Source organism: Drosophila navojoa, chromosome 4, assembly GCF_054131105.1.
Source record: "Drosophila navojoa isolate 15081-1374.11 chromosome 4, UAZ_NAV_1.0, whole genome shotgun sequence".
NCBI classification, from domain to species: Eukaryota; Metazoa; Arthropoda; class Insecta; order Diptera; family Drosophilidae; genus Drosophila; species Drosophila navojoa.
Window position 1 is genome coordinate 12516038 of NC_142892.1, and position 21959 is coordinate 12537996.

General features: G+C 42.0%; 7 protein-coding genes across 8 annotated transcripts; 5 read left to right on the forward strand and 2 right to left on the reverse strand.

Annotated features, from left to right (window-relative positions):
- Window positions 1–2411: 2411 nt before the first annotated feature.
- LOC108650477 (transportin-1) lies at window positions 2412–6893 on the reverse strand. Of its 2 annotated transcripts, XM_018099630.3 has the most exons (10): window positions 6683–6866; window positions 6224–6345; window positions 5457–6128; window positions 4262–5371; window positions 4030–4200; window positions 3791–3962; window positions 3622–3717; window positions 3104–3179; window positions 2603–2777; window positions 2412–2545 (listed from the first exon to the last, which is right to left on the reverse strand). In XM_018099630.3, exons 2-10 carry the CDS (start codon window positions 6320–6322, stop codon window positions 2438–2440), a joined length of 2679 nt encoding a protein of 892 aa, XP_017955119.1. In that variant the 5' UTR covers window positions 6323–6345; window positions 6683–6866; the 3' UTR covers window positions 2412–2437. The 2 variants fall into 2 exon arrangements, 1 of the variants encoding a protein (XP_017955119.1); XR_016196635.1 differs by lacking the exon at window positions 3104–3179 and having other exon boundaries at window positions 6683–6893.
- A 197-nt stretch (window positions 6894–7090) lies between these two features.
- On the forward strand, window positions 7091–8154 carry Sf3b6 (splicing factor 3b subunit 6). Its single transcript, XM_018099692.3, has 3 exons — window positions 7091–7326; window positions 7391–7509; window positions 7583–8154. The coding sequence occupies exons 1-3, from the start codon at window positions 7309–7311 to the stop codon at window positions 7809–7811; spliced, it is 366 nt and encodes a 121-aa protein (XP_017955181.1). The 5' UTR covers window positions 7091–7308; the 3' UTR covers window positions 7812–8154.
- Window positions 8155–8156: 2 nt separating this feature from the next.
- Window positions 8157–10593, reverse strand: LOC108650487 (uncharacterized). The gene has a single exon (XM_018099643.3). It carries the CDS (start codon window positions 10473–10475, stop codon window positions 8253–8255), a length of 2223 nt encoding a protein of 740 aa, XP_017955132.1. The 5' UTR covers window positions 10476–10593; the 3' UTR covers window positions 8157–8252.
- A 74-nt stretch (window positions 10594–10667) lies between these two features.
- On the forward strand, window positions 10668–13586 carry D19A (zinc finger protein D19A). The gene has a single exon (XM_018099634.3). It carries the CDS (start codon window positions 10809–10811, stop codon window positions 13302–13304), a length of 2496 nt encoding a protein of 831 aa, XP_017955123.1. The 5' UTR covers window positions 10668–10808; the 3' UTR covers window positions 13305–13586.
- Window positions 13587–13781: 195 nt separating this feature from the next.
- On the forward strand, window positions 13782–16291 carry LOC108650483 (uncharacterized). Its single transcript, XM_018099637.2, has one exon. The coding sequence runs from the start codon at window positions 13881–13883 to the stop codon at window positions 16239–16241; it is 2361 nt and encodes a 786-aa protein (XP_017955126.1). The 5' UTR covers window positions 13782–13880; the 3' UTR covers window positions 16242–16291.
- A 278-nt stretch (window positions 16292–16569) lies between these two features.
- On the forward strand, window positions 16570–19128 carry LOC149091411 (uncharacterized). The gene has a single exon (XM_089258905.1). The coding sequence runs from the start codon at window positions 16613–16615 to the stop codon at window positions 18950–18952; it is 2340 nt and encodes a 779-aa protein (XP_089115031.1). The 5' UTR covers window positions 16570–16612; the 3' UTR covers window positions 18953–19128.
- A 109-nt stretch (window positions 19129–19237) lies between these two features.
- LOC108650482 (uncharacterized) lies at window positions 19238–21906 on the forward strand. Its single transcript, XM_018099636.3, has one exon. The coding sequence runs from the start codon at window positions 19359–19361 to the stop codon at window positions 21720–21722; it is 2364 nt and encodes a 787-aa protein (XP_017955125.1). The 5' UTR covers window positions 19238–19358; the 3' UTR covers window positions 21723–21906.
- The last annotated feature ends 53 nt before the right edge of the window (window positions 21907–21959 follow it).

Below are 21959 nucleotides of genomic sequence, written 5' to 3' on the forward strand. Positions count from 1 at the left end.
TTACATATGTCATACATTGAGTGTGCTGATTTATTTGTTTTTTCTTCTTATTAACATAATTATTTAAAAAAATCAATTAAATTTTCCTATGTATTCTGCTTTTATTTTTTTACCTAAGTTTAGAACAAAATATTCAATTTAATGTGAAGCTCAGTTTTGTATGAACTAAAAATAACTACATTTATTTTATATGCCTACTCTATTGTGTGTGTGTGTGAGTGTGTGTGTGTGTTTGTGTTCGTGTTTAGTTTTTGCTTTTCAATTAATTTAAACTTTTTATATTAAATTATTTTCATTCTTTTTTATAAATCTTTACTGCTTAATCGCTAATCACTAAGATCACCCGAGAGAGAGAGATACAAACGCACGCGAACGCGACCGAAATTCCGCGATGAATTCGGTTTAAGGTACAACGAAATCACGATTTTTTCATTTAGTTTTAGTTTTGCTTTTGCTTTTTTCAGTTATCAGTTATTTGTTTGATTCACATTTTTATTGGGGACCCGGGGGCGGAAGTCCCGTATAGTTAGTTTTATGTATTTTGTAGTTTTTAACGCGACGCGAACGAACGACCCGAATTTACATTATTATCACACGTTCCCCCTGACATTTGACGCTTTGTTTCTTTCAAAAGGAAATAAAACCACAGATCGGCGCCTAACGCTGATCTGTCTTTGATTAATACCTATTACTTAGATTTACTTTTCTTTTTGAGTTGATTTGAGTTGTTTTAGTTTCTTTATCCTCTTTTTCTTTTTTTCTTTTTTTGTTTTGCTTTTGGTTTTAGTTTTTTGATCCGCGACGATTTCAAAGACTTTTGTTTTCCGTTAAGTAGTACACTTTACACCTAATCGTTAAAAATTTGTTCTGTACATACATTATAAATTATAAGGTAACGCGCACCAGAGGTAGCGCCGAAACAAGTCTATGCAAATTATAACGAAATTCTAAGAAAACAACAACAAAATATTTAAATATGCTCCTATACAAAAAAATTATATAATACTTTAAAAATTGAATCAGTCAATCAGTTACTTAGTTTTGTTTTTAGTTTGTATGTTTCGTTTTTCTTTTGTTTTGCATTTGCTAAGGATCGCACAAAATAAATATCATCTCGAACGGAATATCTCATCTCATATTTTTAATTAAAAAAAAAAAAAAGAAAACAACAAAAATCACCTAAACTGCATATAAATATCAAGTCGTATACATTATAAGTAAATTTTGTACAGTTGCACTCTTATTATTTATTAGTTTTTCGTTTCTTTTTATTAATTTTATATCCCGACGACGATTTACGATACGATACGATTTACGTGCGAGCGAACGAACGAACGAGCGACGATAATACGCGAACGCGAAACCGTTAGAACCCGAAACCCGAAACCCGATAACCGATACCCGAGACGCGACGATTTGATATTATATTATAACAATTTTATCATTTTATTTACAGTTAAAGTGTTGGGTCCATCTGTGAAATTCATTCGGCTGAAGATGAATGCATGTCTATGGTATTGAACGGAGTCTATTTACTTTAATTTTTTTGTATTATTAGTACATCAGTCTTTGTTGATATCAAATATGTATTAATCTTTTGCTGAAATTTTCGATTTCTCTCTTTTATATTTTAGTCTCAATTTCACAATAAACCCAACGCCTTTTTCTAGTTTGTTATCCATTTACGATAGTTGCTTTGATTTCAGTTATCCAGTTATTCGATTATATTATTATTATTGTAAACGCGAGACGAACGGCAATATCATTTTGTAGCTTACGTTGAAATTAAAATTATCAATAATTAGCGATAAGTAAACACAGAATATAAGCATATTCAACTGGTTATTGCTGTTGAGGAGGCTGATTGAAAATGTGTGTTTTATGTGTTATCTAGTATTATCTATATCTATAGCACTGGTTCCTAATCGCTGGAACACAAATGTATCTAAATGTAATTGGATTTTTAATGAATATTATGATGGAATTCGAACTTGAAACAGACAGACAAATTATATATTCAGATACAACGGAATTCTAGAATGGTGTCATCTAATTTTTGCATTACCTATAAAGCAATATATATTATAGTATATAGTATGTATATACGTTTCGATTAAATGTGTATATATATCTATATATGTTATATGTAGTTAAATATGCGTAGATTGTATATGTGTGTATTAGAGTTGTAGTTTTGTTTTGTTTTCGGATTTTGTTGTAGACTTTATAAGTTGAAATTCCAAATATTATATGTAATTGAATTATTCAAACTGCATCGAATAACGTAATTAAACATTTGTCTGCTAACTGCGCTTACACTAACTTTAAAGACGATGACACTCTTACTCGCATACATAAACATAATTGTCTGGTTAATAAGTTGCTTATGGGTGTGGATTGTGTTTGTGTCCTTTTACTTTGTGGTTGCCAAGACGTCTTAAATGTTGTACATTGTTACCAAACGTTCGGCCAGATTTGGCGGGAATTGCTCAACAAACCGACGCCAATTTTCTTCACCTACTTGTGTCTTAAACCCATGTAGTATCTATCGAATGAAAGAAAGGAGTTAGAAAACCATTTCATATTAGCAGTCATCACATACTTTTTGTATCATCTGATGCAGATCCTGTGGCGGATTAACCCATGAGGCAATCGCATCGCAGAAGAATATGAAGTCAGGCACAACGCCAGCTGGATTCACGGTTATCATGTGGCACATGCCACGGAAGGCCGAGTCCTTTTCGTCATTATCTCGTATGTGACGCAACGATGTGCACCTGTTTAGGTAATGGGGTTCAGAGTTATAATATTAGAGTATCACATCAATAAGCTGAGCATGCCACAGGCAAACACTCATAGGTAAGCAAATGTTAAGGAATCGAAAAAGAAATATGGAAGGAACAGCACAAAAGAAATTTATATATATATTACAGAAGATCAGAAAAATGTACTGAAACTTGAATATTCTGTTGTGTGTTCTGAATTTCTTTTGTAAAGCTCAATTTAAAAGTGTAGTTAGGAAAAGTAAATGCAATAACTATAATATATATAATAATGATAAGGGTAAGGATAAGAAACTATATTTGATAAATGTGTTACACACCACTGTCGTACAAATTCGGGCAAATAAGGAGCCACTTCAACTGGGCACACATAACCTAGACGACCGATTGTTATTGCTAAAAGAACAGAAAAATATAAATAAATCAACTGAATAAATTATATTACATTTATTGCTTGATTGCGCATGTTCTTAATTGATTGATTGGAGACGCGCTTCAATTAATTACATACAGCAATAAGTTTGAAACATTCACATTGACAAATCGACAATACAATGAAGTATGTGTTATGCATGTTTTTCATATTGTTATTATTATGATTTCGTATTTCTTGGGTTTTTGCAGTTGACGACAATGCGTCGTCACATGCAACGGCAAATGATATTAGAAACAAATGTTCAGTCAGCACACATACTTATGTTCAGACACATACATACACATACAAATATTTGCATACTGCTGATGTATATTAATATATATATACACATATGATTTGTATGTGTATACATGTATGCATATACATATCATTCACAGAATGCTTTTCTGAACATTCACTCACCTGTATTCTCCAGCAGCGTTTTGGGCGTATTGGGGCGATTGATGATGACAAAGAGGTCGGTCAGTACAAGATGTATGTACTGTTTGGTTTCCTCACCTAGATAAGAGAAACCATTCGTATATATATATAATACAAATCTGCTTATAGTCATAATAATAGTACTACTTACCCAATTTCATGCATATTTCGCCAATAGCCCATGTTGCATTGTTGCATACCGAAATAAAATCGGGATTTAGATTTTGACCCAATATGGGGAAGAACTCGCCCATAAACGGATGCACATGTGGGAAACAGGCCTTGGTCAAATCACCGAGCAGTGCAAATGAGGATTGACGCACCTGCACAAAAATCAACAACAAAAATTCAGCAATGCATTACAAGCTAACCTAACCGAAGTAAACGAACCTCCGGCAGAACGTCCTGCATGCATTGATAGAGCAAATGCATTATGTTACTGTTGGACACCAACGTCTCAATGTGCCGATCCAAGCCCTCTGCCAGACCGGAGAGTAAGTCCAACGCGACAATCATGCGCTCCTTGTCGGGATGATCGAATGAGTGATTCTGTTTGCAAAGCTGCGAAAAGAGAAATTCATATGTATCCATGCTCAAATACCCAATTGTGATCATCACCTACCATTTCCTGATTAATTGTCTGCTCAATTAGCGATATGCATCTCCTATAGACGGGGTCGCAATATGGCAGAAAGCCCGATTGCAGCGCAGTTGCGATGCTGGACAGGCATTCGAGCAATGGGAATAGGTCTTTGTCGTCGTCTTTAAGCAAATTCCATTTGTCAATTAGTGGCGGCATTAATATATCAATATACTGTGGTTTGTTCAAATGATGACCAACTGAGTCAGCCAACGTGCCCACGGCATCGTACAAGATCAATAGATTCTTGTGCTGATACTTGGAGAAGGCGAAAACAAGGGTTTTCAGTATATATTCTAAATAGGGCACCAGTTCAGTGCACGCCTCCTCTTCGAGCGTGGCAAACGCCGAGCACGCAGCCTCCTGCACGCGCTTGTTTGAATCCAGTATGCGTTTGAGCAGCTCCTCCATTAGTGGCTTTAGGTATTGATCATGTGGCTGATTGACCACCCAGTTGGCATAGCGGGACAGAGTCCAACAGGTAATAGAGCGCACGAGTGCCTTCTTGTCGGACAAGCAGCTAATCAGATATGGTATTAATTCGGGTAAATGTTGGATCATGCCTTGCATGCAACCCTCGGCTATGGCACCCAGAGCAAGCACGCCGCTCTCCTTAACGACCCACTCTTGATGAAAGAGCGTGTCCTTCAGTATCGGCAGCACAATGGGCAGGCAGTCCTCACGAAATACATTCGCCAGGACATCCAGAGCGGCCGCACTGCACTTGCGCAAATTCCATTCAGATAGAGAGCTATCGTCGTCTAAACCATCATCGAATTCATCATCATCATCGTCGCCACCAGATGCCTGACTGACCTCGCCGCTTTTGATGGTGTGTGTGCGTGATTTGTGGAATCGAGGACGTATATCCTCTTCGCGATCCGGCTCCATATCATCCTCCTCTACGTTGCCCTTAAGCAATATAATATCGATCTCCGAGTATCGCATGCCACGCACCAAAATAGGCGCAAGCTGCGGCAAATAGGGTGCCAATACATCCTTGCAAATACTTTGTTCAGCCAGCGACAGCCAAAACTCGGACGCTTCAAGGGCTACGCCCTCATCAGAGTCCTGTGTACGCAGCAGCATGTACTAAGCGAACAAAATAAGAAAAAGACAATAGTGTAACGACCGACTTTCAATTTTTGATTTCTGAACCACAATCCTAGTTACATACCTCAATGATCTGCGACATGTGTGGCATCAACCTGTCCATTCGCACTTCGAGCAGCATGACCAGACCATGACAGACATTCTTTCGCACCTCATGATCCTCATCCGAAGACAGATTAAACAGATTCTCGATAAACGCGTCGATGTGCAGCATCAGCGCCTGTGACCGGTTGATAATGAATTGATTGATGCAGGCAATTGCATGGGACCGTATCTTGGGGCTGTTATGTTTAAAGTATTGCAAGAATTTTGGTATCATAACGTTGAGCGGCCTATTTAGCACAGCAGAGTCTAAGATCTCAGCCGAATCCTCGCAGATCTTTTGAAGAGCACTGAACGCACCCTCGCACACATTATAGTCCTGGCTATCGAGCATGTCGCACAGCGTCGGCAACAGCTGTGGCCAATTCTGCAAGCCTCCATTGCTGGCTATAGTTGTGATCAGAATTCCAACGGTAGCCCGTATCAGGGGTGATGCATCGCCCACAGCTTGCAGGCATTCGTGTTTGATGTACTCAACAATCTCCGGCTGCAAGTTGCTGCCGTGCATGCGAATGTTGTTCTTTAGTATTAAGCCACTTAGCGACCGTGTGGGTTCATCTTCCGTATTTAGTTTCGTCAGCACATATATCAAATAGTTGTTGAAGTCTGGATATCGGTTGAAGTCCTCCAGTTTCTAATGAAAACATACTTAGTTACTCGAACCTTTATTTGCTTATATATATATAAATATATTATACATATCTACATATATACATATAGATAGCTTACGATTTGGACTGCCATTTGAGTCGCTGTGTCTGGGGATTGAGATTCCTTTAAGATCGCAATGATCTGCTGAAGACCTTCTGGTTGCGGTTCCCACGTCATTTTGATGCCGTTAATGTGCGATGCTGTTGCGACGTGCAAAATAATTAGATATACTGTCTAAATCAACCCCACCCATTCTAAGCGAGTTGAACGCCCTCTTAAAGGGTAGTACGAGGAACTTTGTCCGAGGCCATCTCTCTATATACACACACACACCCACAAACGTATACATACACACACACGCACACTCAGGTACTCACTCTTGCACGCACACACACTCAGTTATACAGACAGCGTGAAAAAAAACACATAATGTAATAACTACTTAAGGCTTGTTAGCTGCCGCCATGTTCTTTGTAGTCGTTAAGCACTGCCAAGATTTGGCTTTCGCTTCGCACTGATTGACCAATTAGAACTTACCTTCAATAGTGTTGGGTGTGAATTAAAGCTAATTTAGCTGGATACACTTGATAAGCCCCTAAATTTTCTCTTTTTCACTTTTCTGCCAGATGAAATTTTTTATGGTGATTAAGTGTGACCAACTTAGTGACGAAGAGCATTCGTTTAGGGTTACATTCGCATCTATTCCGAGTACTGTAAAACAGCGCCTATCTATTTTGAATGAAATGTTAAAGTAACGATGACAGCTGTAATAGATAGTTTTTAAATTTGAAGCATAGTTTTCAAAGTTTGCCTTGGGTATTCTAATATTTTATATAAATGTTCACAAAAAAATATCTACACTCAATACAAAAAATGGCAACATTTCTAACGAAAATACTAGAATTCACGCTGTTAATAGCATGATGATTGCTGTGTTAATAACACTTCTATGTTATGTTAACTAACACAATGTAATTGCTTAACATAATTTAATCACTATTTGTTTGGGTTTGAGGCCAGACAGACGGGCCAATAAATTTTAAACAAAGGACCACGTTTCAGGACATTCATCCCGAGGTCAACAAGCAGCAGACTCAAGCCAGACGGTTAAGTGAAAGTTTTTCTGTTGCCAGTCGCATTTCAAGAGCAGCAGCGACCAGACCATGAATAAGCGCAACAACGTGAGTGAATTGCAGACACAAAGAAATAATTGAGATACAATATATAAATTAACAATTATTACAGATACGGCTGCCGCCGGAGGTGAATCGGCTGCTGTATGTGCGTAATTTGCCATACAAAATCACATCAGACGAAATGTACGATATATTTGGCAAATTTGGTGCAATTCGTCAAATACGCGTGTAAGCAAATTGACTGCAAATTAACTTCAATTAATTAAACTAATTAATTACAATTGCATCTGTACATTCACAGTGGCAATACGCCGGAGACACGCGGCACTGCGTTCGTTGTCTACGAAGATATTTTCGATGCCAAAAATGCATGCGACCATCTGTCCGGCTTCAATGTGTGTAATCGCTACCTCGTCGTCCTCTACTACCAGTCCAACAAGGCCTTCAAGCGTGTGGACGTGGACAAGAAACAAGAGGAGCTCAACAACATCAAGTCCAAGTACAATTTGAAGACGCCGGAGGCATCCTAAGATCATAAGAATGCTATGGAGTATTTGCATGCAGTAAATGGTTCATTGAACTCTTTCCAATTTAATACAATTTTACCAATGCTCAAAAACTGCTTTATAACGAAAATTTGCTAAACTATTTGTCCGAAGATTTTAACAGTTTTTCTATCATTTTTATATCAAACATAAGACATCATCATCATCATTCATCATCACGTATCATGCCGGCTTTTGCGAGCTCGATGAAAAGTATTTAACTATTTGAGCTCGCATCAGTTGGAAAATCCACAAAACGCATTTAAAAACACATCTCATAAAAATAACAAGCAAGAAAAAGTAAAGACAAAAAAAATTGAAAAACTGAGATTATATGTAGTTTTCATTTATATTTATTTTGCACTTAACTAGCAGTTAAATATTAACCAACAATAACATCTTCCATGTCAAATGGAATGTGGAAGCTCAGCTGGGCAGATCTATTTCTTCCGTGGTCCGAGTCTTTTCAGCAGCAGCGGCTGCCGCCGCTTTATACTGTTCGTAGGTGTTTTGTTGCTTCTCCAGCTCTCGCTGCTTGGCCAACTCCTGCAGCTCTTCTTTGGCTGCTACGGCGATCTGTTGCCGCAGCGCCTCAACCTTGCGACGATTCTCGCATCTCTGCAACTCCTTTTGTCGAAACTTTTCTGTAATTTGCTTTGGACGCTTTGCCGGCTTCAGTGGTTTCTGTTCGTGCACCTTTTGATGGCGGATCAGAGCAGCCTCCTGCCGAAAATGGGTGTCACAGGTCGGGCAGGCATACGGCTTTTCGCCTGTGTGTATCCACTCGTGCTGCTTGAGAGACTGCGAGTTGGCGAAGCGACGTGCGCAGAAGCGGCACTCAAAGTCTTTCACCTTCTCATGGACGCTCTTATAATGCCGCTTCATATTGCCCAAATTGTTGAAGCCCTGATTGCAGTCCGGGCAGAAGTGCATGCCCTCCTTCTGCACTAAGTTGATGCGCGTTGGCGTATTGGAGGGCACTAGGACAGCGGGAATGGGATTCACTACAGTCCCTGCCAACTGCGAGATGTCCACGCGCTCAACTCGCCTAGGATCTCTCGGTATGGTAGCCACGGATTCGGCACAGACCTTCAATAGCTGATCAGCTGCATTGGCATCATCTTTGCCCTGAGATTCAGTACATCTCTGTTCAGCTGTGGGACTGCTGAGCTCCACCTGACGCTGACGATACGTTTCGATGGCACGGTCTACACTCTTCTCATGGATCTTCAGATGCTTGGTCAAGCTCTCAGTGTACAAGAATTTCTTGCCACACACCTTGCACTCGCAACGCTTCTCGCCCGTGTGGGTCATCTCGTGGATTTTGCATGCATGCGATTTGCCAAAGGTCTTGCCACAATACTGGCACGCATAATTTCTGATCTTCTCGTGCACAATCTTTACATGGTTGTCCAGCGCCCGCTTTGTGTGTGTCGCATGGTCGCAGATCTGGCACTTGAACATCTTCTCTTGTGTGTGGGTGAGAATATGTTTGCTCCACTCCTGCCGAGTTGTTTTGCCCACACCACAGTAGGGACACACATAGTTCTTGATGCCGGCGTGTCGCAGCAGATGATTTTTCAAAGCGCTGTTGATGTGGAAGCCCTTGCCGCAAATATTGCAGGGATAGGGGAGCTGCTGTCCGGTGTGCTTATACATATGCTTCTTAAGGGCCACTGGGCAACGAAATTTCATACCGCACTCCCTGCATGGCTGCTCCGCCCGTGGCGCATTCGCCCGCGACATATTATGCACCTTCTTCAGGTGAATTGTTAGCAGTCGCATGCGCGGAAATACTAGCTTACAGCCCTCCACGGTGCAAGGAATCTCAGCGGCACTCTTTGTGTGAGCATAATCCACGTGCAGACGCAATGCGGCAGCAGTCGTAAAGCCCTTCTGGCACTGCTCTACATGGCACTGAAAGGGCAAAAGTTCGTTGTGGTGTTTCATATGCTCATCGTAATTGACTTGCTTCTTGAATTTCTGCTGGCAGACGTGACAGGTAATGATGCGGCGGAGATGCCGTTCGTTAGCAGGAATACGCTTTCGTTTTGCTTTGCAATTGGTCATTTTCTCACTGGTTGCTTCACTGTCTACTTCGCCGTTCTGATCGAGCAGGCGGTGTGCCAAAGGTACATCATCCTCGCTGAGGCTGCACTCGGATGAATAGTCACTTAAGATATGTTTTAGGTCAGTTGCATCTTCGGCGTCTCTGTCTACATTCTCTAGCATTTTAAATACATCCTCTTCATTGTCGATCAACTCTAATTTGTGGCTTAACGGATCATATTCATTATTTGCCTGCTCATCCTTGGCCAACAGTTCATCCTCGTTGCTGCTCACCGGCAGCGGCTCTAATATATCAATCGGATTTGCAATCACAATAAGTTTACTGGCTACCATTTCCTTAAAGCGCTGCACCGAGGACACACAGAGCTTCTGGAAATCATGGAGGTCGTTTACTCTGGTATAACAGCTGGAGCAGAGATTCCTTGGATAACCGTCTTGGGGATCCAACAGCAAGGACGTGCATACTGTGAAAGTCTTGGCAAGATCTGGCAATAAGAATAGGTCATACCCAGTACTATCGATATATTCTAGGCAAGCTCGGCATATTGAATGAACAGAGTACGGTGTACTTGTACTCATTCCAGAAAATCACAAAATCAATGGGAACTTCCAATTCGACTTGAACAAGTATTTAAAGCGTTGTTTGCAGTGATGGACGAAAACAAAAACGAGCAACAACAACACAATAGTATCGATATCCAACGTTCGCTTTCACGCATCCATAACATCGATATTGTTTATATATGTATATGAGTAGATGCTTGAGTAACCGATACTCGTACTCGTTCTAGTTGGCTGACGAGTATACCAATTTTTTTCGTGTCAATATTATTTTTTTTGTTGCTGGAATCAACCGAAAGGCCAAGACTTTTGTGAACATTTAAATAAAAAGCATTAATTTAATCAATCACGATGGATGTGGCGAGGACATACTCCATACACACGCTGTGTCGCATATGCCTGAATCTCCTGGAAAACGATGCTGCCTACGATTTGTATCTGGTGCCAGACCTTGCCAAAAAGCTATGTCTGTGCACCTCGCTGTCTGTGGAACAAAACGATGGCTTTCCGAAGAACCTTTGCACCAGTTGCTACACGCGGCTCAACGATATGCATGAATTTCAAAAGATGTGTGTAGACTCTGTGCAAAAGTTTCAGGATATGGTCGCCAGCAACGCCTTCACTTGTCAGTCGAACTTCGATGTCCTGGATCCATGCGTGTCAACAAATGACTTACCCGAGGACGAGGACCACATTAACTTTGATCCACTGTTGAACCACAAGATGGAACTAATTGAAAACGAGGAGGATGTATTCAAGATGCTTGAAGATGTGGACAAGGAGGCCGAGGAGGTGGAAAAGGAAGTTAAAGAGGATACAAAAGAAATCAAGGAACCCATCCCAGTAAACATGTTTAACGAGGACTCGTCTTCCATCGAAAGCGGCAACGACAACGACCTGGATGTAGACTTTGAGCCAAACAGCAGCGACGACGACATTCCCCTAGCCCAGCGCATGCGAGGCAAAACCAAGAGCACCAGAGCAGCCAAGTCGAAACCCAAAAAGAAAGCTGCTGATGATGCCGAGGAAGACAATGATTTCACTTCTTCTTCCAGCTCAGACGACGACTATGAAGACGATGGTGATTCGAGCACGAGGCAAGGCTCGAAGGAGAAGCCAAAGCGCAAGCGCATTCCTGCTTCTGAGCGGCACCTGCATCGCATCATTGACTGTCACATTTGCCATCAGAAATTCAAGAAGGCAATCCGCTACGAAGAGCACATGAAGTACCACAACGATCTATTGCCATTCCAGTGCAAGGTTGAGTCTTGCAAGAAGGGCTTCACCACCGCCAATGGGCTGCGCATACACGTGGACCACGCGCATACCGAGCTCTCCGAAGTGCACGCCTGCAGTGTCGAGGGCTGCGGCAAGACATTCCCACGCATTCGCCTGCTCACCTTCCATATGAAGAAGGCGCACAATATTTCCAAGTCGGCGGCTCCATTGCGCGACTTCCCCTGCACAGAGTGCAACACCGTATTCCGTTGCCCGACGGCGCTCAAGAAGCACATGTACAAGCACACAGGCGAGGAGCTTCCGTATCCATGCAACATATGCGGCAAGCGCTTCGTAATCAACAGCGCACTCAGGGATCATTTGATGCGGCATGCGGGCATCAAGAACCATGTCTGTCCATACTGCGGCGTGGGCAAGACTACTCGCCAGGAATGGAACGCTCACATTCTCACGCACACCAAGGAGAAGAAGTTCAAGTGCCGCCAGTGCGATCACGCCTCCCACAACAAACAGGCTCTGTCCAATCATGTCAAGGTTGTTCACATGAAGATCAAAAACTTCGCCTGCCAATACTGTGGCAAGACCTTTGGCAAATCGCACGCCTGCAAAGTGCATGAGCGGACGCACACGGGCGAGAAGTGTTGCGAGTGCAAGATCTGTGGCAAGATCTTCCTGTGCGAGAAGAGCCTCACGAAGCATTTGAAGACACATGAGAAACGCGATCTACCGCCAATGGAAACGCACCGTCCGCTTAACATTCTGGCTGGCCAAATGCAGCCCGATGGAATGATGCCACCCAATGTGACAGACGATCTGCTGAAGGCGTGTGGCGGCGGGAACGCGGCAGCAGCAGGAGCAGATGCAGCTGCAGCTAAACCTAAAAACTCTCGGCGCGTTCAGCGTGTGGACATATCTCAGTTGGCGGGAACCGCTGTCAACCCCATACCATCGGTGTCGGTGCCATCGTGGTCGCCGCAGGTGAACTTCACTAAAAAGGAGGGCCAGCACATATGTCCCGGCTGTGGCCGAGGCTTCAACAATATTGGCAATATGAAACTTCATTACAAGATCATTCACGAGAAGGTGAAGGATTTCGCCTGTCGCTTCTGTCCCAAACGTTTCTCAAAGGCCCAAATCTTGCGGCATCACGAATGGATCCACACCGGCGAGAAGCCGTTCGAGTGCAAGATATGCGGTAAACACTTCCGGCAGGAGACGGCACTGAAGAAGCATATTAAGACACATGACAAGCCTAATAGACGTGTATACCCGGAGAAGGATACAACTGTGCAGCCGCCTGCCTTCCATAAAATCGAGCCCCGAGAGATTGACCGCGAGCCAAGGAACTACGAGCAGTACCAGGATCCAGCCGCTGAGCGAGCTGCTGCTACAGCCGAGCTGCTAGCTCACCAGATTGAGGAGAACGAGGCAAAGCGCAAGGCAGACATCGAGAGGCGAAAAATCCAAGAGGCAGCTTGTGAGCAGCTAAACAAGCTACAGAAGCAGCAGGAGATTGAGAAGGCGACCCAATCCTACGACGGCTACTATGCACAAAAGGCTCAAGCCGAGGGTCTCACCGTGGATGCACTCAAAATCGATCATGTGTAAATCGAGCTCAGCAAAAATGAGAGACAGTTGCGAAAGCCAGCAATATTTTACATATACATACATAGCTATAATTTTTTACAGCGCCTCAGTTTATAAGTACTTCAATGATCTATACCCTCGAATTGCTCCATAATTGCTTATTGTGACATGAACACAGTAACATAACGTATTCTACCACAATATTAATTTTACCATACATTTATAAATACTTCTGTATTTTTGTTGTCTATGTACTGCATAGCATATATTGCTTAACTAGAGTAATGAAATTAATATAACATATTTAGCATGTCTTATTTCATTTCATGTTTTTGCATATATGCATATACATACATATGTATATGTATATATGCGTGTGTATAGGGTATGTTGTCTGCTCAGCCCAATATTTACATACTCCCTTATTTATGTACTCTTGCACGCATACATATGAACGGCGGTCAATTTTAGTGATGAGCTTAGTTGGTACATGGACACGAGTACTCGTTTTAGTACCCGATACTTAATACTACCGCTAGTCCATATTTCTTATGGAAAAAAACGAGGAGAGGATTAAGAATAAATTGCATCTACAATATGGATGAGGGAAACCAAATCTCCATAGATGCAATATGTCGCACTTGCTTAGCAACATTGCAAAACATTGAAGCCCACGATCTGTTTGTGGCTCCTGGCCTGGCTAAGAAATTGTGTGTGTGCACTTCGCTCTCGGTGGAGCAACAGGATGGTTTTCCAAAATGCATTTGTACAAATTGCTACACCCGGCTAAACGATTTGCATAATTTTCAGAAACAATGCGTAGAGTCCGCTGCCAAGTTGAGCAACATGTTGGGCAACAAACACTTTACTGTCCAAGCTATGCATGTGGACAACATTGATGTAATCAATGTTGCGCTACAGGATAAGGACATTGAGATGCCACAAGATATTGACATACCCATCGAAGATGAAGAACGCACTAGCTTTGATCCTCTCCTCAATACCAAAATAGAGATAATTGATAATGAAGACGAAGTTTTCAAAATGATAGGAAATGTTGACAAAGAAGCGAATGGGCAACAGCAGGAGAAGAACCTCTTCAGTGCAAGCGAACATCATGAAGACAATGATGATGTGGATGTGGGGAGTAATAGCGACTCTGACGATGCCATGCCTCTGTCACGTTTACGGAACACTACTCGTGTATTGGAAACAAAGATAAAGAATAAGAATATTGCTGTATCTGAAAATAATTCATCTAGCTCTGAAGTGGATACAGATAAAGTTAGCTTATCCAAACGGAAAGTAAATAACAAGCGTGAACTTCATATCGATTGCCATATTTGCCATCAGCAATTCAAGAACGAAATTCGCTACGAGGAGCATATGAAACATCACAACGATCTCTTGCCCTTCCAGTGCACTGTGGAAACATGCAAAAAAGGTTTTACTACTGCCGCAGGGCTTCGACACCATGTTGATCATGCTCATCGCGAACTCTGCGAACTTCACGCCTGCACTGTAGAAGGATGCGACCAATCTTTTCCTAGAACGCGAATGCTCACACATCATCTGAAAAAGGTGCATAACATATGCAAGCCCGAGAACCCCGTTCATCCGTGCTCAGATTGTGATAAGGTCTTTCGTTGTCCAACGGCGCTAAAAAAGCACATGTATAAGCATACTGGCGAAGAGTTGCCCATTTCCTGTAACATCTGCAACAAACGATTCCACATAAACAGCGAACTCAGAGACCATCTACTACGACATGCCGGCGTTAAGAATCACGTTTGCCCCTACTGTGGCGTGGGTAAGACAACTCGACAGGAGTGGAACAAGCACATATTGACACATACCAAGGAAAAGCAGTTCCAGTGTCGCCAGTGCGATCATGCCTCCCACAACAAACAAGCTCTAGCGAATCATGTTAAGGTCGTCCACATGAAGATCAAGAACTTTGCTTGCCAGTACTGCGGCAAGACTTTTGGCAAAATGCACGCCTGTAAGGTTCACGAGAGACTCCACACTGGCGAGAATTGCTGCGAGTGCAAGATCTGTGGAAAAATCTTTCTTTTTGAAAAGAGACTGACCAAGCATCTGCAGATTCATGAAAAACGCGAAGTCAAAGCATCCAATGAAAGAACCCAAGGCGATGAAGCTGATCGCAATGAACTAAACATAATCCAGGAGTCGACAGCACCGGCAGATGCGAAAGCCCTGAATGCATCTGGCGCTATGCCGAAAAATTCACATAGAGTTGAGCGTGTGGATATGTCTCAATTGGCGGGTACCTCTGTCAATCCAATAACGTCCGTTTCAGTGCCCTCCTGGTCGCCGCAGGTGAACTTCACTAAAAAGGAGGGCCAGCATATATGTCCAGGCTGTGGGCGTGGATTTAACCACATTGGCAATATGAAACTCCACTATAAGGTTGTTCATGATAAAATCAAGGATTTCGCCTGTCGCTATTGTCCCAAGCGGTTTGGCAAAGCGCAATATCTGCGCCACCATGAATATACGCATACAGGTGAGAGGCCGTATGGTTGCAAATTGTGTGATAAGCACTTTAGCCACGGATCATCACTACGAAAGCATATGATTTCACACAACAGACCCCCAAAAATACCAAAGCCTGCGAAGACTACATCTCAAAAAAGAGAACATCAGAGGCCAAAAATCGAGCTAAACAAGCGTCAACCAAAGAACTATGAGCAGTATCAGGATCCTGCAGCAGAACGGGCTGCAGCTACTGCGGAATTATTTGCTCAAAAGATCGAGGAGAGCGAAACTAAACGAAGGGCAGAAGACAAAACACGAAAGATTCAAGAGGCTGCATGCGAGCAGCTGAAGAAACTGCAAAGGGAACAACTGATCGAAAAAGTGTCCTATGACAGTTTTCAAGTAGACAGCTCTGAGACTGGTATAAGAGTGGATGCTATTAAAGCACATCAGTTATAAGCCGTTATGTTGTTTTAATATGAGTAATATACGTTTTTGGTATATTCTAAGCTGTTTGTACGCATATGGTATATAGACTAAGTATTACATATTTGTAAAAATGTTGTATGTACAACGAATTGAAGGAAATCAATATTTATGTCAATAATATTTGTGTATTAAAAATAGAAAAGTTAAATACGAAAAGAAACTATCGCAACAGTACCACTAACCATACAGTGCCATTACTAAGCACGACAAAGTCACGAATACTCGTCTGCACAAATGATTTGTCCCTTTAATGAACGCATACACATATTTTTCATATCGGGTAGTGTTCTGTTAGTATTTATCAATTTGTAAACATTTTGAAGACAATAAAAATAATCAAAATGAATGAAGAACTAGAATACTCTATACACTCGATATGCCGCATTTGCTTGAACCATTTGCGAAAAGATCCAGCTTACGACCTGTTTCTCGTTCCTGGCCTGGCTAAAAAACTTTGCGTGTGTACTTCACTCTCAGTGGAGCAGAACGATGGTTTCCCAAAAAACCTTTGCGGCACTTGTCATACAAAGCTCAACGACTTACACGAGTTTCAAAGGCTTTGTGTTGATTCCGTACAAAAGTTTAAGGAAATGGTCGCTAACAATTACTTTGCTCCAGTTACAAGCGATGTTGACAAAATAAATGTAATCAATGATCCAGTGGCTGATGAGGACGTGGAAGATGATCGCTTCGATCCACTTCTGAATACTAAAATAGAGATTGTGGAGACTGATGTTATTAAAATGCTGGATAATGTGGATAAAGAAGCTCAGGAGGTTGAGAAGCAGCTCTCAAGCGAGAGCGAATGTGATAGTTTTGACGATCCACAGTTTGAAGTCAACAGCAGCAACTCTGAAGATGGTTTGCCGCTGTCCCGTTTAAGAGTTACGACCAGAGCATCCAAAGCAACCGCGAATGATGATGATGATTCTTCCAGCTTTGAGTGGAATACCAATGACGAAGAGTGCAAGGAAACACCTAAAAAAAAAGCGAAGCGCAAACGTGTTTCAAAGGCCGTAGCTTCACTTGAACCTGATCAATTTGATTGCCACGTTTGCCACGAGAAATTCAAAAGCACCGAGCTTTATGACGAGCATATGAAGCATCATAACGATCTTCTTCCTTTTCAATGTTCTGTGGAGACTTGTAAGAAGGGCTTCACTACGTCTACTGGGTTACGCCTTCATGTAGATCATGCTCATTCGGAGCTTTCCGCGGTTCATACCTGTTCTGTTGAGGGATGTGGCATGACATTTCCTCGACCCGTTTTACTCACGAACCATTTAAAGAGAGCTCACAATATCATTACTTCTCGAGCTAGAGATCATCCTTGTACAGTGTGTGAGAAAGTTTTCCGTTGCTCGACGGCCCTTAGAAAACATATGTACAAGCATACTGGAGAGGAGAAGCCGATTGCCTGCAACATATGTAACAAACGCTTCCACATAAACAGCGAGCTGAAGGATCATCTGTTGCGTCATGCCGGCGTAAAGAACCATGTTTGCCCTTACTGTGGTGTGGGTAAGACTACTCGACAGGAATGGAACAAGCACATATTGACGCATACCAAAGAAAAGAAGTTCCACTGTGATCAATGCGATCATTCGTCACACAATAAACAGGCTCTGGCAAATCACATCAAGGTTGTGCATATGAAGATTAGGAATTACGCCTGTCAGTACTGCGGCAAGACATTCGGCAAGTCGTATTCCTGCAAAGTCCACGAAAGAATCCATACTGGAGAAAATGTTTCCAAGTGTAAAATCTGTGGTAAGGTTTTACTATTTGAAAGGAGCTTGACCAAACATCTGAAGATGCATGAGAAGCGTGAGCTACGCGAATCAACGAAAAATAAGAAATCACGGGCAGGTGATGCGCAAAACAAGCAGAATATTAATGTAGGTGTAACAGATCCCGTCGAGGTTAAGCCTATGCCAACGGAGCAGGCTAAGCCGAAAAATTCAAATAGGCTAGAGCGTGTTGATATATCAGAGTTGGCCGGCACAGCTGTGAATCCCATTCCAACTGTTTCTGTGGCATCCTGGTCACCTCAAGTGAACTTTACTAAGAAGGAAGGACAGCACATTTGCCCAGGGTGTGGACGTGGCTTTAACCATATTGGCAATATGAAGCTGCACTATAAGATAATACACTTAAAGGTGAAAGATTTCGCTTGTCGCTTCTGTCCCAAGCGATTTGCAAAGGCTCAAATCTTACGACAACATGAGCTGATCCATACGGGCGAAAAGCCTTTCCAATGCAAGATGTGTGATAAATACTTCCGACAGGAGAACGTGCTGAAGATGCATATAAAAAGAATACACGTTAACCCGTCAAGCCCGAAGCCTGCAAGAGAACCAAAACCGAAACGAGTTTCTAAAGAAAAAAAAGAAAAAAGAGAGAAGATGAATCTTAACGAGCAACCGCCTAAGATTCTTGATGAATATCAAGATCCTGCCGCAGAGGGGGCGGCAGCGAGGGCTGCACTGGTTGCCCAACAGAAGAAGGAGTATGAAGCTAAGCAAAGGGCGGAAGAGGAAGCACGTAAGATTCAAGAGGCTGCATGCGCACAACTTCATAAGCTACAGAAGGAGCAGCTTATTAACAAGCTACCCAGTGAAAGCTTTCAAGTAAAAAAACCTGAAACTGGCATCAGTGTGGACGATCTTAAAAGAGATTAGAATTAAACTGTGGGATAGCATAATATTTATGGTTATACTTTTTCATTTAATAATTTTAGCTTATATAAAATACTATTTAGTTTAAAAACTGGAATGGGTTTGAATGATTATGTTTCTATGTAGATTACATATATATGATATATGCGTTTAATAAACAAATGAACAATTGTTTTTAAGTTTTGTATGGATGGTAGTAAATTATTTAAAAGTTGTTTTTAACATTCGATGAAACTATCGAGCCTCTACTGAAATCACTCTTGTTTACGAGTACTCGTAGAAGTAACCGATACATAAGCTATCGTTATTTTTATAGACGCGTATACACAGTTTATCTCATCGGACACGGCCACTGATTAATTTTTCTTAAAAGTTAAACACTTGTCCAGAGAAAGGCAAAATAAGCAAAATGAATGAGGGGAGTGAATACTCCATACATTCGTTATGCCGCATTTGCTTGAACCATTTGCGAAACGATCCGGCATACGACCTGTTTCTTGTCCCTGGCTTGGCCAAGAAACTTTGTGTATGTACTTCGCTTTCAGTGGAGGAGCACGATGGCTTCCCAAAAAACATCTGCGGTTCTTGCTACACCCAACTCAACGCCTTGCACGGATTCCAAAAGCTTTGCGTGGATTCTGTGCAAAAGTTCCAGGAAATGCTCGCAAGCAAATACTTTGTACCCGTCATGGCCGATGTTGACAAAGTTGATCTAATGAATGCTACTGCCCCAGATGGAGATATGGACGAGGATCGTACTAACTTTGATCCCCTTCTGAATACTAAAATCGAGGTAGTGGAAACTGAAGATGTTTTTAAAATGCTGGATGATGTGGATAAAGAAGTTGAAGAGGTTGAAAAGGAACTGTCTAGTGAGGCTGAGTTCGAGAATGATGACGACCCGGAATTTGAAGTAAATAGCAGCGACTCTAATGATGCGCTTCCTCTATCTCGTTTGAAAACTGTTACTAGAGCATCGAAGGCCAAAAGAAAACCTGTGGTAGAAGACAAGGATAAGGATAAAGATAAAGATTCGTCGGACTTTGAATGGGAACTGGATAATGACTTTGATAAAGAAGAACCTAAGACCAAATCAAGAAGAAAACGCATGTCAAAACCAAAAAACAAACAGGATGATGCCATTGATTGCCACATCTGTAACGAAAAGTTCAAGAGCACTAAACTTTATGACGAACATATGAAACATCATAACGATCTACTGCCATTCCAATGCACTGTGGAGACTTGTAAGAAGGGCTTCACAACTTCTGGTGGACTACGCCTTCATATGGACCATGCTCATTCAGAACTCTCAGAGGTTCACGCATGTTCGGTTGAGGGATGTGGCATGACATTTCCTCGGCCGGTTTTACTCACGAACCATCTGAAAAAGGTTCACAAAATCATTACATCGCGAGCTAAGGATCATCCTTGTACTGTGTGCGAGAAAGTTTTCCGTTGCTCGACGGCTCTTAAGAAGCATATGTATAAGCATACTGGAGAGGAGAAGCCGATTTCGTGCAATATTTGTAACAAACGTTTCCACATTAACAGCGAACTGAAGGATCATCTGTTGCGTCATGCCGGCGTAAAGAATCATGTTTGCCCTTACTGTGGTGTGGGTAAGACTACCCGACAGGAGTGGAACAAGCACATATTAACGCATACCAAGGAAAAACAGTTCCAGTGTGATCAATGCGATCATTCGTCACACAATAAACAGGCTCTGGCAAATCACATCAAGGTTGTGCATATGAAGATTAAGAATTACGCCTGCCAGTACTGCGGCAAGACATTCGGCAAATCGTATGCCTGCAAAGTCCACGAAAGAATCCACACTCGCGAAAACTGCTCTCAGTGCAATATCTGTGGCAAGGTTTTACTTTTTGAGAGAAGCTTGACAAAGCATTTGAAGACTCATGAGAAACGTGAGCTTCGCGCAACAGCTACAAAAGGGCGCGGTAAAGATGATGCACAGACAAGCCAAGACACAACTGATCCTGTGGAGATGAAGCTTATACCAACAGAGCCGCCTAAGCCGAAAAACGGAAACAGGCTAGAGCGGGTAGATATATCCGAGTTGGCCGGTACAGCTGTCAATCCCATTCCAACTGTTTCTGTGGCATCCTGGTCACCCCAAGTAAACTTTACTAAGAAGGAGGGGCAGCACATTTGCCCTGGATGTGGCCGTGGCTTTAACCATATTGGCAACATGAAGATTCACTTTAAAATTGTCCACTTAAAGGTGAAAGATTTCGCCTGTCGCTTCTGTCCGAAGCGCTTTTCAAAGGCACAAATCTTACAGCATCACGAATGGACTCACACCGGCGAAAAGCCTTTCCCATGCAAGTATTGTGGAAGACACTTCCGACAGGAGAAAGTGATGAAAATACATGCGAGAAGGGTGCACGAGAATCCGAAGAAACCAGAAAGAGAGGCGAAGCCTCCGAAAGAACCGAAGCCCCCAAAAGATCCTAATAGGGAGAAACGACCGAAGATGAATCTCAACGAGAAGCCGCCTAAGATTCTTGATGAATATCAAGATCCTGCAGCAGAGAGGGCAGCAGCGAGAGCTGCACTGCTTGCTCAACAAAAGGAGGAGTATGAAGCTAAGCAAAGGGCGGAAGAGGAAGCACGTAAGATTCAAGAGGCTGCATGCGCACAACTTCATATGCTACAGAAGGAGCAGCTTATTAACAAGCTACCCAGTGAAAGCTTTCAAGTAAAGAAACCCGAAACTGGTATCAGTGTGGACGATCTTAAAGGAGATTAAGTTTTATTCAGTTTACATAGTATAATGTATGTTTTTTAACTTGTCCATATTATATAATTTGTATTCCTTAAATAATTTGTTAAATCAATAACTTTTATATATTGGCATATAATTAGTAATCGGTGTTCTCAAATTATTGAATAAACAATATTCTGCCTTTGGTAAAAAATAAACTTATAAAGTATTTTAACAAAATTAATATTTTATTTTAAATGATATAAAAATTGGATTTGTTCT